The sequence below is a fragment of the Oryza brachyantha genome, chromosome 12 (genome assembly GCF_000231095.2).
Source record: "Oryza brachyantha chromosome 12, ObraRS2, whole genome shotgun sequence".
NCBI classification, from domain to species: domain Eukaryota; kingdom Viridiplantae; phylum Streptophyta; class Magnoliopsida; order Poales; family Poaceae; genus Oryza; species Oryza brachyantha.
The window spans coordinates 13,046,544-13,064,699 of record NC_023174.2 but is presented as its reverse complement, the minus strand read 5'-3'; the positions used below and the strand labels follow the sequence as shown (position 1 = coordinate 13,064,699).

Sequence of the window (18,156 nt, the reverse complement as noted above, 5' to 3'; positions counted from 1 at the left end):
TTTGAGGCTCTCCCAGCATTTCACGCTGTCGTGGACATTGCAGTTTGGTGACACGTTCTTGCAGACCTTTTTTGTGGCTGGCTGCGCTGGGTGCACGGTGAGCCGTTCGGCTGCATGGTGGGCTCGCTTTCTCTTACGGTTCTCTCTTGTTGTCTGTGTTAATTGCTTGCCTTTTTGGTGCTGTTCATTGTCCTTCTGCTGCATACACGTCTTCTCCATTTCACTGCTCTTTGCTCATTTGGTCCATTTGCTACGCCGGGTGCGGTTGGTCCATGGTTGTTGTGTCACTGTTGTGTGGGCCATGCAGTTCCTTTTTTTGCTTTTTGCCTGCCATGGGGCTGGCTCACTTGGCTGTTGTGCCTGCTCTTCTGTAGCCATGGGGTGTTGTTTGTTGCCTATATGGACCAATTCCACCCATCGTGTTGCTTGCTGGTTCCTTCTTCTTTTGTATGGGTTGTGAGCTGCGTGCATGATGCATGGTTTGTCTGCTTTCTTCTTCCATGTGCTGCAGACCTGCAGGCCCGCCTTGTCAGAGTAAATGTTAAAGCTGGTGGGTGTTGCGTGTCCGAGCTGCTAGGCTCTCACCTCAATCTGATCACCTCTCTCATCACCCCTCTCTCGGTGCGCCCGAGGCGTAGCTCGTGCTGCTGCGCGGCCTCGCCAGGAGGACCTTGGCCTGGCGTAGGAGGGAGCTCGGCCAGTGGCGCGGCCTCGCCGGGAGGGCTCGGAGCGATGACACGGCCCACTAAACTATGCGCTAATCCTCCGTTCATCTTTTTTTGTCTCTCTCACTCCCTCATCTTCATCTGCTTAGGGCGGCGGCGGGGGAGTGTGGAGCTCTGTGCGGGGTGACGGCTAGGGACGGAGCTCGGCGTGACGGCCGCGGGGGAGCATGGGACGTAGACGGGCGGAGCCCGGCGCGGCGGCTGCGAGCGGATCGCGGGTTGACGAAAGCACACCTGGTAAGCTCTGTTGCCACCATCCTCTCCCTTCTCTCTCCTGCTTGCTCTACTGGCTGCTCTGACTTCAGCCACCCCCTCGTCCGCATTGAGACCATGCCGGCATAGGGCCACCTCCATCTGGACTGGACTGGTACGTTCAATTCTTGCTTCATACTCAAATCGATCATGGTAGATTAGATGTTGGTGGAGTGCCAGTAGTGTCCGACTTATTACCTAGCAAAGATTTTCTTTTTCAGCTTTATGCATCAGGGGAGCATCCACAACTTCAGACAAACACGCCTACCTGTTTATTTGTCTATGGTTTTGATGTCCAATTTATGAAGTGGCTTGTTTATTATTTACTATATGATACGAGCTGAAATATGTGTCTGTATGATGATCTAATCTGTTTGCTATTATCCGCATCTTATAAATAAAACAAGCAGTTTGTTATTTCTGTTGATTTTGTTGCACACTGGCCCATCATGTTTACTTCGATATTTAAAATATATATGATCATTTTACATGTCATGGAGGCAGAACATAGACAGCAATTGAAATATGCGTCTAATTTTCTGATCAATATGATTTTTCTTATTTGTTCCAGGTAGGCTAGCAATCATCAATTGATGATTTGTGCTAATGTTGCCCACAATGGTGAGATAGTATTTACTATATATATTTATCAATTTATTGCCCTGCATTCCTATTATATGTCTGCAGGCTTATTGATTTGTTTGCTTGCACTTTATGAATGATGTTATTAAAATACTCCGGCCAGTCATATTACAAGGTTTGTGTTGTCTCAGAGCATTTACTTTGTTGTAGGTTTTTTCTTGTGCAACCCCATGGTTAAGATAACTGTTTTCAGGTTGTCTATCACAGTTTATGTTGCATGATTTTTTGTAGCTCCCGTTTATTCAAATACTTTTATAAATCTGGATTACATGAAGTAAATGATATAACTACATTTCTAAAATACACATGATGCTCATACTTTAGTTAAATTTATTGACTATCCTAAAGGAATTAATCTACATTTTTAGATGGAATTAACAATACTAATTAGCATTACTTGAAAGCTAATTCATGTGGCTCACTTTTAGTTGCAGAAATCACACATATTACCATGGCCATTGGTCATACTAGATTGGAAGGCCACATTTTTAATTGTCTTGACCTGGGTGGATGTGGGCTGCAGTTTGCGGTAAGTCCTATGAAATTCTAACTGGGACTACACTTCTCATGTTTACTCCATAAATTATTCATGAGCTTGATTTTATACCTTATTGCCTCTCAATCAAATTATAAGTGTGAATACAAGTAGAGTATTTTACCAAGGCTTTCGCTCAATCAAATTAAGTATATATGTATCCTATAATCAATTGATGATCCTGTCGGTTAATTGGTAAGTGTGGTGCTTAACTTAGATCAGATACATGTGTACATCAACACTAATTTTATTGTTTTTCTTTCAGGACAGATATATTGTCTGTTTGGAATTCAAACTAGAAGGTGATGTAAGACAATTTTGAGATCCCTCTCCCAATTCAGAGTTACATGTTCTTTCCTTTTTGATAATTGATGAATAAACTACCCTGACTATTTGCTTGCCCCCTAAAGAATGAAACATATGTTTCATTCGAATAGAATTATGCATACTTCTTCCATGTACCCATTATTTATACTTGAGGTGATAACAATTATTTACCTATCTGAAAATTACCCATGAATTTATTTCTCTATGTTTTAATAATAGCTGAATTGTGTCCTCCCTCATCTGGACTACTTTCAGATGAGAAAAGGGAATTGATGGAGCTATAACACCTTCAGGTCCATTAACTCGGCTAACTAAATTGGTGGAGAGGTGCTATGATCATGTCAGAGTGATAATCCCTTTTCCGATTTCATAATATGTTTTGTGTTCTTGCATAGGTCTAGATCAAACTTATCATTAAGTATGAAACTAATTATGTGCCTGTTTGACAATTGTAAAAAAAAAATCAAATTCTTGTCAGCTTGTGTAACATGATCTTCCATGAGCTTAAGATGTTCTCTCAGTTAGCAGAATAATAATGGTGGCTAACAGACTGGCCAAAAGTTTAATATTGGATCCTTTGACTAAATCACACGCGAAATATATGGTAGGGTGCCCAAACGGCGTACTCCACCTTTCATACTATACTATGCCTGAGGCGTTTCTAATTCGTAAACAATATATTGGCCTTAACTTTCTCAGGTTGCCATTTAAACTTTAGATAGCAAGGGTTATCCATTATGTGCTTTTAGTGACTTATAGGAAGTCAGTATGTATTTGTTTTTATATCGTCAAGCGCTTATTTTCAGGTATATATTAATAAAAGTCTTCTGAGAGTATAAACTCTGCCACATCTCATTTTCTCGAATTCTTTTGTTCTGTGGATTTGCTCAGTTCTCACTAAAATACCATGTATCAAATACGAAATATTAGTCTCTATATACATTTATGTTTTAAAGGGTAGTATAGACATCTGTGTCTTCAGCATTAGTAGTAAGATTTTTATCTGTTAACACTAATTTACTTGATTTGGCATCTTATCTAATTTCTTCCCTTTTGACATGTGATTCACCCCGACCCAAAACATTCCGTAGCTGGTTTTTCGAAGGAAAATGTTTTTCCTTTGTCTAACTTGTTTGCACAGTGACATTATTTTGTTATCGACCTTGTTTGATTTATGTTCTTTTATAGTTCCATCATAAAATTGGTTTAATAGTAATGCCTACATATGTTTAGTAAAAAATGGCTTGTAGTCTGGTTGTGCACATTTATGCATGTTATTACCACAGATTGCTACTACTTTATATGCAATGCCATTACCAATTGTCACTTTAGATTATTAGCAAATGTGAACAATACACCAGCAAGCAAAGGATCCCAGACCCCTCCAAGAAAGGCAGCCACTATGATCACTGCAACGCCAGTTCGATTATTCTGAAGAACCATATAAAGATTGCCCAATTTATACTTTCGAGACAAGCTTTTGAACCAATGGTTTCGATCACGCTCTAACATGCACGAGAGGAGTTGATGCAAGCACATCGAAAATTATATGTTTTTATCCAATATGTACTCAAATGAAAGCTACGTTGTACTCCTATCAATATTATATTTTTATATACAAATATTGTTCGCAAACTAAATATACTTAGAAATGTGAATTAACACAAAAAGTATTCCCAACTATTAAAAATAATGTTTTATTGTCTTAATCGTAGATGAGCTGGCAGGTGCGCAACGCACACCGTCTACTCTAGTACGTTAAAAAAGACGAATTGGTTCTAACTCAACGAACGAAGAGATAAGGGGAGTCAGATGGTATGGTACTGTCCGCTATAGCGTCTGATGGGGTAGCAGTGAGCCAGTGAACCACGACGCGCACATGTCTTTTCTTACGGAATTATCCTACGTGGAAAAACTCCCTATTACAAGTGGTATATGCTTTTTTTTATCAAAGATATCTGACATGAAAAACGTAGTACATGATTAATTAATTAATAATTATAAAAATTAAATAATAAATAATTTTTTTTAAAAAATAACTTCTGTATAAAAATTTTAGAAAAAAAAGAAACGCGACAAAACGAAGAACGATGAAAGGTGGGTTGGTTAGTAGCGGGAGGAGAACTCAGCCTACGTCGGATGCTGACGTCACTTCCCACGGGAGTTTCGACAGAATCAAACCACCCCCGAATCCGACTATAAAAGCGCCCCCACTCCCGCCGCTTTTACCAAGTACGGTTGCTCCTGCTCCGGCTCCGGCGACCGCGGCGGCGGCGATGGTGCCTCCATCTGCGGCGGCGCGGCCCAGGACGCTTCTCTGCGTGCCCGCGACGGCGCGGGCGCCGCGGGAGATGGCGGCGGAGGTGGCGGCCGCCGCGGCGCTCGGCGCCGACGTGGCGGAGCTCCGGCTCGACCGCCTCTCCGGCTTCGCGCCCCGCCGGGACCTGCCCCTCCTCCTCGCCCAGCCGCGCCCGCTCCCCGCCCTCGTCACCTACAGGTGAGCCCCGCTGCCCGGCCGCCTCGTCTCCTCCTCGCTCGGGGTTTGCCGTGGTTGGGAATTGCATTTGCATTTGCACTGCACATGACGGAGAGCTGCTTGGGTTGCTTCCAACTCGGAACTGAAATCTTTGGAATTTTCAGATACCGCAAGCACAGTAGAAGAGCCAGCTACTAGCTAATTTTTTATGTCATTAAAAATTAACACAGAATATTTACATATAAATATATACTATATCATTTTCCGGTAAAAAAATATACTATCATTAATGTAAGTTCTTAGATGTCCTAGAGTTTGTAGATGGTTATAACTCTGTAGCTCGTTTGTTCTCTCTACTCCACGTGTCTCCTTGCACACTTATTATGCTCGCGCTATAATGCCTCCTGCGAAATTGGATGAAGAGGAATGAGAATTTTACTCTGTCTCGTGTCATCACCACATAGGAGAAGTTGGTTAATCTCCTTTCGACATTTCAGATTTGTTTTTTTTTTGGTAGTGTTGAAAAGCTAAGCATATTTTTGATGATGTTCTTGCGTAGGCCGAAGTGGGAAGGAGGTGAGTATGAAGGCGATGAAGAACCGCGATTGGAGGCGCTTCTACTGGCAATGGAAATGGGGGCTGAGTATGTCGATGTTGAGCTTAAGGTTGGCTTTACCCTCACTCCGTTTCATCTGATCAACTGAATCGCAAGGTTTTGTTCAGACATGTGAATTTCTCATTGAAATATTTGTGATTTGATTTTGGTAGTTGTCCTTGCTTTAAGGTAAACTGAATTAAAAATACATGCTTGTCTAGTTTTTTTACCAGGAGCAAAAAATGTTTCCTTTTGTGGGCAATGGTGATACTTATTAGGGCTTTTTTATCATCCTTAAAAAGTATCTCAAGTTAACAAGAATTTTAGTACAATTTTTTGGTATCTCAAGATACAAAGTATCTCAAGGTACCACCCCTTTTACACTAAAATGTATGATACCTTAGGGTATTTTTTTAAGGATGGTAAAAAACTCTACTTATTAACCTGCCAAATTAAGCTCACAATTTCGAAGTTCCTAAATCACTTTGATAAGCTCTATGTAAAACCATTGATGTTGAAAACTCATACCAGTTAGCTATACATTCAAAACTAGCAATGGATTGATAGTAATCGTTATTTTTTATGCAGGTTGCTGACAAATTTATGAAACTCATTTCTGGAAAGAAACCTGAAACCTGCAAGATCATCGTTTCATCCCATAACTTTGAGAACACTCCTTCAGCAGGGGAGCTTAGAAATTTGGTGTCTCAGATACAAGCAACAGGAGCTGACATAGTGAAAATTGCAACCACTGCCACCGAAATTGTTGATGTGGCAAAAATGTTTCAAGTACTTGCACATTTCCATGTGAGTTTCCCACCTGATTCTCTTCAAGTTTAAAATCCAAAGTATTAGTGTCTTGGTATGTATTTCTGTATCAAGAATATATTCCACTTAGCTGTTTCTTGCTGCCTCACTAACTTTCAGTCTCTTATTGGCTGTCAGCTTTTGAAAGGATTATGCTGTCCGTGAGAATCCTACTTTTGTTAATCTGAAGTTTTATCAGTATAGACTTAGGACAATGACTGCTAAATCAACATGCTAACATGCTGAGGATTTCTTAATTTAAAAGCAGATTGGTATACTGTCTGTCTCTAGGTAGTAAGGTGTAGTACGGTGTACCAGTATCCAGGGTTAGAATAATTGCTACTTCTACACAATCATTACTGGACAGCTGGACTGTAAATATAAATCATCGTGAGTGCTTGCATCCTGGCCATCTGGTGCAAGGCAGCTTGCTTTCACTTTAGTTAGCAAAAGTATACAGTGGTATACTTACCCTTAACTCATGGGGTCCCTCTCCGGTGCATTCTACTGGTAGTATTATACTACCAGTAGAACTAATCTCAGTCATTGATTAAAAAAATATATTTTTTACTTTGTTAATTAATTGATTAGTAGTATTTTGTAATTTTGTTTTTTGGCAATAAAGATCGCAATAAAAAGGATAATATTACCACTTCAAATTTCTATTATACCTAATATTGTTGGTAGTATAATTTAATCATAGTTATCCGATAAATATAGATTAACGGTGTCGATTAAATTTTACTATCAGTAGAATGCACCGGAGACGGACCCTAACTCATGATAGATTAGTAAAACCAGCAGCTAGCTTGGTTATTAATGGACTTATGATGCGAGCTTAATTACTTATTCAGGTGTTCCCACATTTGAGGAAAAATTATCATGCCGTATGCTGATGCCCATGTTTCAATCTCAAGTGCTTGAATATGATTCCTAGCTCACTATATCTTTTATTCGAAAATAATGCATTAGGAAAAGAAGGTGCCAATCATTGGACTGGTGATGAATGATAGAGGATTTATCTCTCGGGTGCTTTGCCCAAAATTTGGCGGATACCTTACCTGTGGCTCTCTTGAGAAAGGAAAAGAATCTGAGCCTGCACTGCCAACAGCAACAGACCTGATTAATGTGTACAGCATTAGGAAGATTGGTCCAGACACTAAAGTGTTTGGTATTATTGGCAAGCCGGTTGGCCACAGTAAAAGCCCAATCTTGCATAATGAAGCTTTCAGATCTGTGGGTCTCAATGCCGTGTATGTGCCATTTTTGGTGGACGACCTAGCTAGCTTTCTTAGCACATACTCTTCACCAGATTTTGCTGGCTTCAGGTACATAATATTTGTTTAAGACTTGTTTCTTTACTGCATGCTCTAAGAGCACGTATAACGGTGTTTATTAGCTGACTCTCTTAAACGCCGCGTATGCAAATTTGCTGACATGGAGGAAAGAGGAGCGAAGGAGAAAGAAAAATGGTTATTATGCATGACAACGGTTTAGAGTTGACTCTTAGCATTTATTTAAGGAATTTTTTTTGCATGAGATAAATTAAAAGGAAAGAAGAGTAATAAAAAATATTTTATTATATTAATGAAGAAATCATATCTGACTCTACCTTTATACATACACTTATAAAATAAGATAATATTGTTAACAGGGACGAGGCTCTGCCTTTAAACATGCCCTAACATTTCAAGTGTATTGACCATTATCTTTTTTTATTTGGATATTTGGACTGCAGTTGCACAATTCCCCATAAGGAAGCTGCTGTTAGGTGCTGTGATGAAGTTGATCCTATTGCCAAGGTTATTCTACCTGCATTTTTTTTCCTTTTCCATTTAGGATATTCTTGAACCCCTTGGATAAATCCAATAACACTTGTAAGCAATAATTTTCTCCAGGACATTGGAGCTGTCAATACAATAATCAGAAAACCTAATGGAAAACTTGTAGGCTACAATACTGATTATGTTGGTGCAATTTCTGCTATCGAGGATGGAATAAGAGGTCTCTGCTCCATGCACAATACTTTATATCCAGTGTCATTCCTGATTAGTGTTCATCAAAGTGTATGTTTAATCAACTGTCAGCTTCGCAACCAACCGATGCTACCACTTCACCATTGACTGGGAGGCTTTTTGTTGTTGTTGGAGCTGGTGGTGCAGGGAAAGCACTAGCTTATGGTGCAAAAGAGAAGGGAGCACGAGTTGTAATAGCAAACCGTACTTTTGGTACACACATTTTTCATAACTTTTCTTTTTAAATCATTTGATCATATACAGTTTCATAACTTTGATACTTTTAGTCTGACTTAAACCTTGTACTACTCCCTCCGTCCCCAAAACAGAGCTGATTAGCTATGCACCTTGATTCCTATTTTTTTGAGATGGAAAGAGTCGTTAAGTTCAGTAGTGTTTCTTTTGCTTAAAAACTTGTACTCCCTCCATTCCATATTGTATGTCAGTTTAGGACCAAATTTGTAGATAAATGTAGCAGTATTTCTAGTACAAAACAAAATACTATGAAAATTATGTTCAATAATGGGCTTAATGAAACTAATTTGGTCTTATATATGCTATTACGTTTTTCTATAAACATGATCAAACATGAAAAAATTTGACGTACGACAAACCTAAAATAATTTATAATATAAAACGGAAGGAGTATTTGCTGTCAGTTTTGTTCATAGAGATAAAGGTGTGATTGGACAATGAACATGGTGTTTGTGATTCGACATATTTTCCTTCCTTTTATTTTCCAGCACGAGCTCAAGAACTTGGCAACTTAATTGGTGCACCTGCACTGTCTTTGACGGAGTTAGAAAATTACCATCCCGAAGAAGGGATGATTCTTGCAAACACGACTGCAATTGGAATGCACCCAAATGTCAATGAAACTCCTTTATCCAAGGTTCTGAATTTACTCATGCTTAATGACATCTGTATTCAGCACCTTCTTCCTTCCTCACTAAATGTAATGACAATCATAATTTTTGCAGGAAGCACTTAAATCTTATGCTGTTGTCTTTGACGCGGTCTATACACCAAAAGAGACCAGACTTCTCCGAGAGGCTGCAGAGTGTGGAGCCACAGTAGTTAGCGGTTTGGAGATGTTCATAAGGCAGGCAATGGGCCAATTTGAGCATTTTACAGGCATGCCAGGTATCTATATTTGTTCCTTCCTTTTCTTGATGTCATTATTCACTAATCGTCTGCAGTAGTATTTTTGTCTTAAATTGTTTCTCATATGCCTGGTCATACAGCTCCAGATAGCTTGATGCATGATATTGTTCTGACAAAGATAAAGTAATGTTTGTCAAATAGCTGCCTCCTTTCGGTCAGAATTTCTACAAAATTAGATTTTTTATCGTCCTTGAATAGTATATAAAAAATTTTAGTGTAAAATTTTGGTATCTTAAGGGACATTGTATCTCGAGTTACTAAATTTTTACGCTGAAAAATATGGTAACTTAAAGTATTTTTTAAAAAAGAGATTTACACTGGTCTAACAAAAAGTATCTCGAGATATCAGTATCTCAAGGTACTAAATCATTTCCTATCATTAGACTAGCTGAGTATGATAGACATTGTTAGATCCAATGATAGAAAACGATTTGTTATTGTGAGATACTTTTTGTTGGACTGGAGTAAATCTCTACCATCCCTGTGATTAACTTGGTATTCAATAAAAATACATTCTGCCTCAACCTCTTTTTTTTTTTTGCGAGGAACATTGTTAAAGAGCTTATATGTCCCGAAGGCTGCAAAACATGTTGAATGATTGTGATAATGTTTTAACGGTGCAAAAATCTACAATTCTCAACTGAAATGGGCAATTATCTTTATTTAATTTTCAGTGGACGCTAGTAAATTCCGAGCATTGGCAAATTCCTTGGTCAACCCTGATGCAACAAAGGGAGCTGGGATCACAACACATAAGACTCGTTGGTGTATCTGTCTCTGAGTTTACCGTTATATGTACGGGTAGCTTGTGACATGGTTTCAACTGAAACTTTGTCAAATAGTACTACATTTTTGTATTGGACCAACTATTTGCCCCTACGGCGGTGCACAGGACAACGGCGGGCAGGAGCTGAGGGCGACCAGTTTGATTTTTTATTTTTATTTTTTAAACATTTTTAATAAATAATTTTATTACTAAACCTTAAATGCAAAATTTTTTACCGTATGATCCTTTTAGTTACGCCAGTAACACTGGTGTGGTAAGACAACGTTGCCACGCAGAATGTTTGACGTGGCAGGTACAGCGTGCATGCCGCGCCAACTAGCTTGCGTGCTATCGTTGTCTTGTCACGCTATCAACGCTGACATAGCCAAAAGGTTCATACGATGAAAATATTTTTCTTCGAGATTTACTAATAAAAATATTTATTAAAAATGTATAAAAAGTAAAAAAAAAAGTCGACATGTCCTTGGCTCACTCCTGCAGGAGCAGTTCAGGTACCGTCCAAGAATCCACATACTTGATCCATCCGTAACGATTCTGTACCAACTTGGTGGTGAACTGGTGATTGGGGTGATTTGTATCCATTTCATGGACAAACTATTGCCAATCTAGGGTTCAGTAATTAGTAGGTTTACTTTTGATAATCATATTGTTCGACATGTAAAATATATGATAATCGGTTTTAGTTTATTTGGGGACAGAAAATAATTCCACTATCTTAGAAAAACCAAAAAGTTCCTAACTAACCAAGCTCAACACACTGCACTGTTCATGCGTGCTTCAACCCATGTGTCAACGCTTCTCTTTCACATCGGATCCACTGCCACGCTGGCATCACTCCTTATGCCATCTCTAGTATCATATAATTTACACACTCGTTTTTGTTTCTTCTTTATGTTTGTAAGTTAAAATTTAAATTTTTAGCTTTAAATTTAGATTTAATTTTAGGATCTTTTATGGTAGCCTTTTTTTAGTCTTTTCTTTTAAATCACAAAGAGCACATATATAAAAATTTTATTTACATATTGTTTTTCGTTATGCATGTGACATTTTATTTTTTTTTTCCTTCAAAAAACCGACCAATGACCCCATAATTTAAGTGTTAGATTATGTTATGAAACGATTTAGTGACATTGATAGGTTTCATTTCCATTCCCAAAGTATAGGATGGAACGATTTATTTACATTAGATTTGAGTTTCATTCTGCTTCTTAGATACACGATATGATAAAAACCCGTTCATTTTCTCTTTTTATAAATTCGTTTGATATCCTCAATTTGATCTAGACTTTCTAGTATTTATGAAATTTATATTCATTAATGAATTAAAATGCATATATTGATTACTCGATGAATCTAAACAATAATAGACCTACGATACAAATACATCATTCGTTATATATTATAAGACATCTTGGCTATATTTATATTTATGTATGAATTGTGAACATGTTTTATATACGCACTGTCTTATTCATTTAAATTTTAAAGTGTTAAAAACATCATTAATATTCTCGTTTAGTAGTAATACTGAATATCAAACGTGAGCTGGGAATGGCCTTGACCGAGAAGGAGCATCTCCAGGTATAAAAACCCCACCTTTCAGTCTTCCACCAACCACCGTGTCTAGCCGCCACACGGCTGCACCTCTACCGGCTTCCTGCTCCTGCTCCGGCCATGTCGGCGACGGCGGCGATGGTCCCGCCCGCGGCGGCCGCGGCGGCGGCGAGGACGCTGCTCTGCGTGCCCGCAACGGCGCGTGCCCCGCGGGAGATGGCGGCGGAGGCGGCGGCCGCCGCGGCGCTCGGCGCCGACGTGGCGGAGCTCCGGCTCGACCGCCTCTCGGGATTCGCGCCCCGCCGGGACCTCCCCGTCCTCCTCGCCCAGCCGCGCCCGCTCCCAGCCCTCGTCACCTACAGGTGCCCCCCCCCCCTCCCCCTCCTCCTCCCCTCGGGGGGAACTGCACTTGCACTGCACATGTCAGAGAGGGAGAGAGCTACTTGGTCGCTTCCAATTGGGCAATCGGAATCGAATCTTGGGATTTTTAGAGATTTATTATAGCTGTTTTTAGCGGAATCTAATGGAGATGCTTGAGAGTTCTACCTCGCGCCATCACAACATGACAGGAAAAAAAATCCAAGTTTTTATCCGGTTAATCGCCTGTGGGACATTTCAGATTGTTTGCAGCGTTAAAAGAGCTAAGCGTGTTCTTTGATCTATTTTTGTTTTCCTGCGTAGGCCGAAGTGGGAAGGAGGTGAGTATGAAGGCGATGACGAGCCACGGTTTGAGGCGCTTCTATTGGCAATGGAGATGGGGGCTGAATATGTTGATATTGAGCTTAAGGTTAAACTTACCATTGTTCTTTTTCCTCTGATGAACTGAATTGTAAGGTTATGTCCACCCGCGCAAACTCCTCAAAGAAATATTTGTGATTTGATTTTATTGCGTATCATTATTTTAAGCTAAACGAAATGGAAAATGTAGGCCTGTCCGGTTTCTTTCCCAGAGTAAAAATGTTTTTTTTTTCAATGGTGATGCTTATTTAACTGCCAATTTGAGCTCACGACTCTGTAAAATTATCAATACTGAAAACTCATAGTAGATATCTATTCCAAACCAGTGAATGATAGTAATTTTCTTGTTTATGCAGGTTGCTGACAAATTTATGAAACTCATTTCTGGAAAGAAACCTGAAACTTGTAAGCTCATTGTTTCGTCCCATAACTTTGAGAACACTCCTTCAGCAGAGGAGCTTGGGAATTTGGTGGCTCAGATACAAGCAACAGGAGCTGACATAGTGAAAATTGCAACCACTGCCACTGAAATTGTTGATGTGGCAAAAATGTTTCAAACACTTGTACATTGTCAGGTGAGTTTACCATATGATTCTGTTCAGTTTTATCCATAAGTGTTAGTGTCTTGGTAATATAGTCCACGTAGTTTTTTTTTCTGACCTCACTAGCTTGCAGCCTTGCAGTCTCTCATTGGCTGTTAGCTTGAATAAGAATTAAACTTTTCATGAGAATTCTACTTTAGTCAAAACTTTTATTGACATATCCTCAGTACAATGATTGCTAAATAGCATATTAACATTCTGAGGATTTCTTAATTCAAATGTAGGTTTGTAAAGTGGCTGTCTCTAGGTAATAAGGTGTACAATTATCCAGGGTTAGAATAATTGCTACTTCTACACATAGATTATTACTGGACAGCTGGATAGTAATGAAGGTGTAATGTCCCTTAAGAAATATAAATCATCATGGGTGCTTGAATCCTAATCATCTTTGTAAGGCATCTTTCTTGGACTTTTCTTAGCAAAAGTATGTAGTGACATGGTAGATTAGAGTGAAACTAGTAGCTAGCCATTTCATCTATTGCACAGATTATTGATTCAGGAGATCTCATCTCACATTTGAGAACAATATTATGCTATATGATAACGCCCATGCCTCATTTCTCAAGTGCTTGAATATGATTTCTAGTTCACATTTTCTTTTATTTGGATAATGCATTAGGAAAAGCAGGTGCCAATCATTGGACTGGTGATGAATGATAGAGGTTTTATTTCTCGAGTGATTTGCCCCAAATTTGGTGGATACCTTACCTTTGCCTCTCTTGAGAAAGGAAAAGAATCTGCGCTGGCGCAACCAACTATAACAGATTTGATTAATGTGTACAACATCAAACAGATTGGTCCAGATACTAAAGTGTTCGGTATTATCGGAAAGCCTGTTGGCCACAGTAAAAGCCCAATTTTGCATAATGAAGCTTTCAGATCAGTGAGTTTGAATGCTGTTTATGTGCCATTTTTGGTGGATGACCTGGCTAATTTTCTTAGTACATACTCGTCACCAGATTTTGCTGGCTTCAGGTACATAATTTCTGTGAGCCAAGCAACCTTCTGTTCTGATGCATATTTTTTTCAGACTTGTTTTTTGACTGCGTGCTCTAATATTCCATGTGTAACCTTATCCATTTCATCTATTGGAATGCAGTTGCACAATTCCCCATAAGGAAGCTGCTGTTAGGTGCTGTGATGAAGTTGACCCTATTGCCAAGGTGATTTTACCTGCATTTCTTTTGCTTTTCCATTTAGGAGATGTTTTGAACCTTTTGATAAATCCAAAGTAACATTTGTAAGCAATAATTTTCTCCAGGACATTGGAGCTGTCAATACAATCATCAGAAAACCTAATGGAAAACTTGTAGGCTACAATACTGACTATGTTGGTGCAATTTCTGCTATCGAGGATGGAATAAGAGGTCTATACATGCAAAGTAATTTATGTTCCAGGATTGCTTCTGTTTAGTATTTATACAAGTGTATCAAAATTTCAGCTACTCAACCAACGGACACTGCTGCTTCACCATTGGCTGGTAGGCTTTTTGTTGTTATTGGAGCTGGAGGGGCAGGGAAAGCACTAGCTTATGGTGCAAAAGAGAAGGGAGCACGAGTTGTAATAGCAAACCGCACTTTTGGTATGCACATTTTCCATAACTTGATACTGATTTAAATCATTTAGTTATAAATAGTGTCATTCCATTTGGACTATTTTAAATATGTTGTTTCTTATAAGTAAGCATTCACTTTGGATAGCTTTTCATGGCAAAGTCATCTATAAATGCTCAGACCTTTTCAATCCAAATTAGTGTTTATCCCTAGCCTATAGATAGTACGTGCTAAGATATCTAGTGCTCCATAAAGCACGTTAGCAAGGGCTCCATACCAACCAAAACATTTACAAATAGTCAATAATTTTTTTTGGAAATTAATATTATTTCATAGAGTTTGATGTCCATGGTCATCACTCCACAAAATTTAGATGTACACATCAGGACACAAAAAGGAAAATTTCTGCTGAAAAAATGGAAATAGTTCACTGAGGTCTGTCCCTATAAGTGATGGAGAAAATCCATTTTACACTACTTTTTTTTTTTTCAAAAACTTCCGTGCCTATTTGGATGTGTTGGTTGGTTTGGAGCAGTCTAGTTGGGGTGATACATGGAGAAGTAGATACCTTTGCAGTACAAGCTTTTCCTTGAATTTTAATTGTGTATTACCTAAGTTCAGTAGTGTTTCTTTTCCTTAAAAACTTCTATTTTCTGCCAATTGGTTTATTGAGATAAAGGTGTAATAGGACAAGGAGCATGACGTTCAGAGTTCAACATATATTCATTTTTTCTTTTAATTTTCCAGCACGTGCTCAAGAACTTGGTAACTTACTTGGTGCGCCTGCTTTGACTTTGACGGAGTTGGAAAATTACCATCCAGAGGAAGGGATGATTCTTGCAAACACAACTGCAATTGGAATGCATCCAAATGTCAATGAAACTCCTTTATCCAAGGTTCTGAACTTATTCTTACTTAATGACTTATGTATTCAGTACCTTCTACCTTCCTTAATGACAAATCATAATTTTGCAGCAAGCACTTAAATCTTATGCCGTTGTCTTTGATGCGGTCTATACACCAAAGGAGACCAGACTTCTCCGAGAGGCTGCTGAGTGTGGAGCCACAGTAGTTAGTGGTTTGGAGATGTTCATAAGGCAAGCAATGGGTCAGTTTGAACATTTTACAGGCATGCCAGGTATTTATTTTATTCTTTCATTTTCTTTTATGCTGTCGAGTAAGCACCCATCTATAGTCGTATGTCTTACTTTCTTTCTCATATGCCTCGTCGTACAGCTCCAGATAGCTTGATGCGTGATATTGTTCTGACAAAGATACAGTAAGGTTTGTCCAAATAGCAACTTCCCCTTCAATCATAATTCTACAAAATTTGTCCTAGTTTGTCCTCCCTCAACTTTTAGAAACCACTGTCTGTAAACCATGTGTGGATCCCATTTTTATCACAATTACCCTGTTGATCGTGAAGATTCAGTATCTCAGCATGTTTGCATTTTTCTATATTAACTTGGCGTTCAACAAAGATATATTCTGACTCAACCCTTTTTTTTCTCTCAACCTGTGGGGGAACTGGCTCAACCTTTTTAGAGAGCTTATATGTCATCAGGGTTGCATAACCTGTTAATTCCTTAATAATGTTTTAATGGTTGCAAGCATGTACAATATCAATGTGGAAAATACTGAATGACACTAGCTTAATAATGTATTAATGGGTGCAATCATCTACAATATCAATGTGGAAAATACTGAATAGACACTTTCTTTATTTTTCAGTGGACGATTGTAAATTCCGAGCACTGGCAAATTCCGTGGTTAATCCCGATGCAAATGGAGTTGGGATGACAGCACAAAAGGCTCGTTTGTGAGTCTGTGGTTGAGTTTACTTATATTTATGGGTAGATTATGGGATGATTTCAACTGAAATTCTCTCAAATTGTATTACATTTTTGTATTGGACAAGTTTTTTGCCCCTACATGGTTGCATGAAAGATCAGGAAGGAAGCTTGTTTGGAGATTTCGTGAGGCTCCTCAGAATTATATGTAGTTTTGCAATAATAAATCATGTCATGTTCCATTCGTTATCATCAATCCAATATTCTCTAAACTTTCGATAGTATTAAGTGGCACAGAATTATACATTATGATATTTAATGGTAAAGAAAAAAAGTTTTTCTGCCTTCCCTATTAGCAGGTTTTAGATAACGAGAGTAAAATAGATTATTTTTTATACCATGTCAGGCTGTTACATGGACAACAAAAAAAATCACGCATTTAAACAATAGTAATTCTGTAGTATTTTTGTACGGTAGAATAAAACAGTTTTATCTTCATATGATGGATGATGCACACATGATAGTAATAAGCATGAAATAGTGTACAAGAAAAACATAATAGAAACGGAGGCGAGGAAAATGCAATTGAAGAGCAAAAGAAAAACAGAACAGAAAGGAAAAAAGAGAGAGAGAGAGAGGAAGATGCAATTAAAGAAAGGAAAACAGAACTGAGAAACAACAAAAGAAGAAAGTGTGAAAAATTCCGATCTTCTCTTCCTTTTCTACCTCGGGTGGAAATTCCTTCTCTCGACCAGACTCTGTCTCGAGGAGCTCAAAAATCTCTTCTTTTTGTAGTTATTTGCCAATGTTTTCCGAATCGATTTCATCCGAGATATAGAGCGCTCGAGGGGAAGAGGAATGCAGCCGGGGACAGGCGGCACGCAGCGCAAAATAACATCAAAAATATTATTTTCTAATATAATATCACACCTCAAGCAACAATCAAAATACGTTATCATAATTTAGCGAGAGCACGAAAAGTGATACATGTGTAGTTTGTAGGATTGAGATACAAGACCAAACATACCGTAGGGGATGAATGGTAGAAAAAAATCGATCAACCAATTTTTTAGCACAAATAAAATAACCTTAAAATTGATGAAATAACATGTTAGATATTAATTTTCCTTATGTCATTGGTTCGACCGCTCAAGGACAAGACGACACAACTTGATAACAGATAGATCAATTGTATTGTATTAATATGTATTTACAAAGTGTAAATAAAACATTGATAACGCTAAATTTTGGTAAGATTATTCAGGGGACACGTTTTTAGAAAGATCACAATCAGCCAATGAAAAACTTATCTAGAAGAATCCGAGTTCAACAAGAAATCATTAAAACCACGATAGTTTAATTACATTTATTAGTTATGCAGGATTTAGTGATTAGCAAGTCCTGTCAGGGTCATCGACGACACCGCAACTCAAGTTCATCAAGATGTTGCAGACCTGGAGGGATTCTGAGTGACTTCTCTGAGGTTCTGCCGATTTTTGTCATGTTTCTTGTTCGCCACCGCCATGAATAGCTAGCTCTCTCCCGGTCACTGCCTCCGTCGCCGCCGATGGCAAGAGCCCTCTCGTCTACCCC

General features: G+C 38.7%; 2 protein-coding genes across 8 annotated transcripts; both read left to right on the top strand.

Annotated features, from left to right (window-relative positions):
* Positions 1 to 4,561: 4,561 nt before the first annotated feature.
* Positions 4,562 to 11,966, top strand: LOC121055959 (bifunctional 3-dehydroquinate dehydratase/shikimate dehydrogenase, chloroplastic-like). Of its 5 annotated transcripts, none has more exons than XR_005812907.1 (11): positions 4,562 to 4,978; positions 5,517 to 5,622; positions 6,141 to 6,359; positions 7,332 to 7,687; positions 8,098 to 8,161; positions 8,258 to 8,363; positions 8,447 to 8,587; positions 9,118 to 9,266; positions 9,355 to 9,517; positions 10,213 to 10,816; positions 11,907 to 11,966. XR_005812907.1 is itself a non-coding variant. In XM_040529255.1 (10 exons), exons 1-10 carry the CDS (start codon positions 4,572 to 4,574, stop codon positions 10,317 to 10,319), a joined length of 1,818 nt encoding a protein of 605 aa, XP_040385189.1. In that variant the 5' UTR covers positions 4,562 to 4,571; the 3' UTR covers positions 10,320 to 11,187. The 5 variants fall into 5 exon arrangements, 3 of the variants coding, with proteins under 3 accessions (XP_040385189.1, XP_040385191.1, XP_040385190.1); XR_005812908.1 differs by lacking the exon at positions 11,907 to 11,966 and adding an exon at positions 11,848 to 11,864; XM_040529255.1 differs by lacking the exon at positions 11,907 to 11,966 and having other exon boundaries at positions 10,213 to 11,187.
* LOC102718704 (bifunctional 3-dehydroquinate dehydratase/shikimate dehydrogenase, chloroplastic-like) lies at positions 11,943 to 16,812 on the top strand. 3 transcript variants are annotated; one of them, XM_040529260.1, is made up of 11 exons: positions 11,943 to 12,241; positions 12,561 to 12,666; positions 12,974 to 13,192; positions 13,848 to 14,194; positions 14,319 to 14,382; positions 14,481 to 14,586; positions 14,662 to 14,802; positions 15,521 to 15,669; positions 15,749 to 15,911; positions 16,010 to 16,057; positions 16,505 to 16,812. In XM_040529260.1, the coding sequence occupies exons 1-10, from the start codon at positions 12,000 to 12,002 to the stop codon at positions 16,054 to 16,056; spliced, it is 1,584 nt and encodes a 527-aa protein (XP_040385194.1). In that variant the 5' UTR covers positions 11,943 to 11,999; the 3' UTR covers position 16,057; positions 16,505 to 16,812. The 3 variants fall into 3 exon arrangements, with proteins under 3 accessions (XP_040385194.1, XP_040385193.1, XP_040385192.1); XM_040529259.1 differs by lacking the exon at positions 16,010 to 16,057; XM_040529258.1 differs by lacking the exon at positions 16,010 to 16,057 and having other exon boundaries at positions 11,944 to 12,241; positions 13,839 to 14,194.
* The last annotated feature ends 1,344 nt before the right edge of the window (positions 16,813 to 18,156 follow it).

Coding starts and splice junctions, on each gene's coding strand:
- LOC102718704 (XM_040529258.1), top strand. CDS start 12,000: ATGTCGGCGACGGCGGCGATGGTCCCGCCCGCGGCGGCCGCGGCGGCG. Junction 14,383..14,480: donor AAGTTGACCCTATTGCCAAG/GTGATTTTACCT, acceptor AATTTTCTCCAG/GACATTGGAGCTGTCAATAC. Junction 15,912..16,504: donor ACATTTTACAGGCATGCCAG/GTATTTATTTTA, acceptor TTTATTTTTCAG/TGGACGATTGTAAATTCCGA.
- LOC121055959 (XM_040529255.1), top strand. CDS start 4,572: ATGAAAGGTGGGTTGGTTAGTAGCGGGAGGAGAACTCAGCCTACGTCG. Junction 7,688..8,097: donor CCAGATTTTGCTGGCTTCAG/GTACATAATATT, acceptor TTTGGACTGCAG/TTGCACAATTCCCCATAAGG. Junction 9,267..9,354: donor ATGAAACTCCTTTATCCAAG/GTTCTGAATTTA, acceptor TAATTTTTGCAG/GAAGCACTTAAATCTTATGC.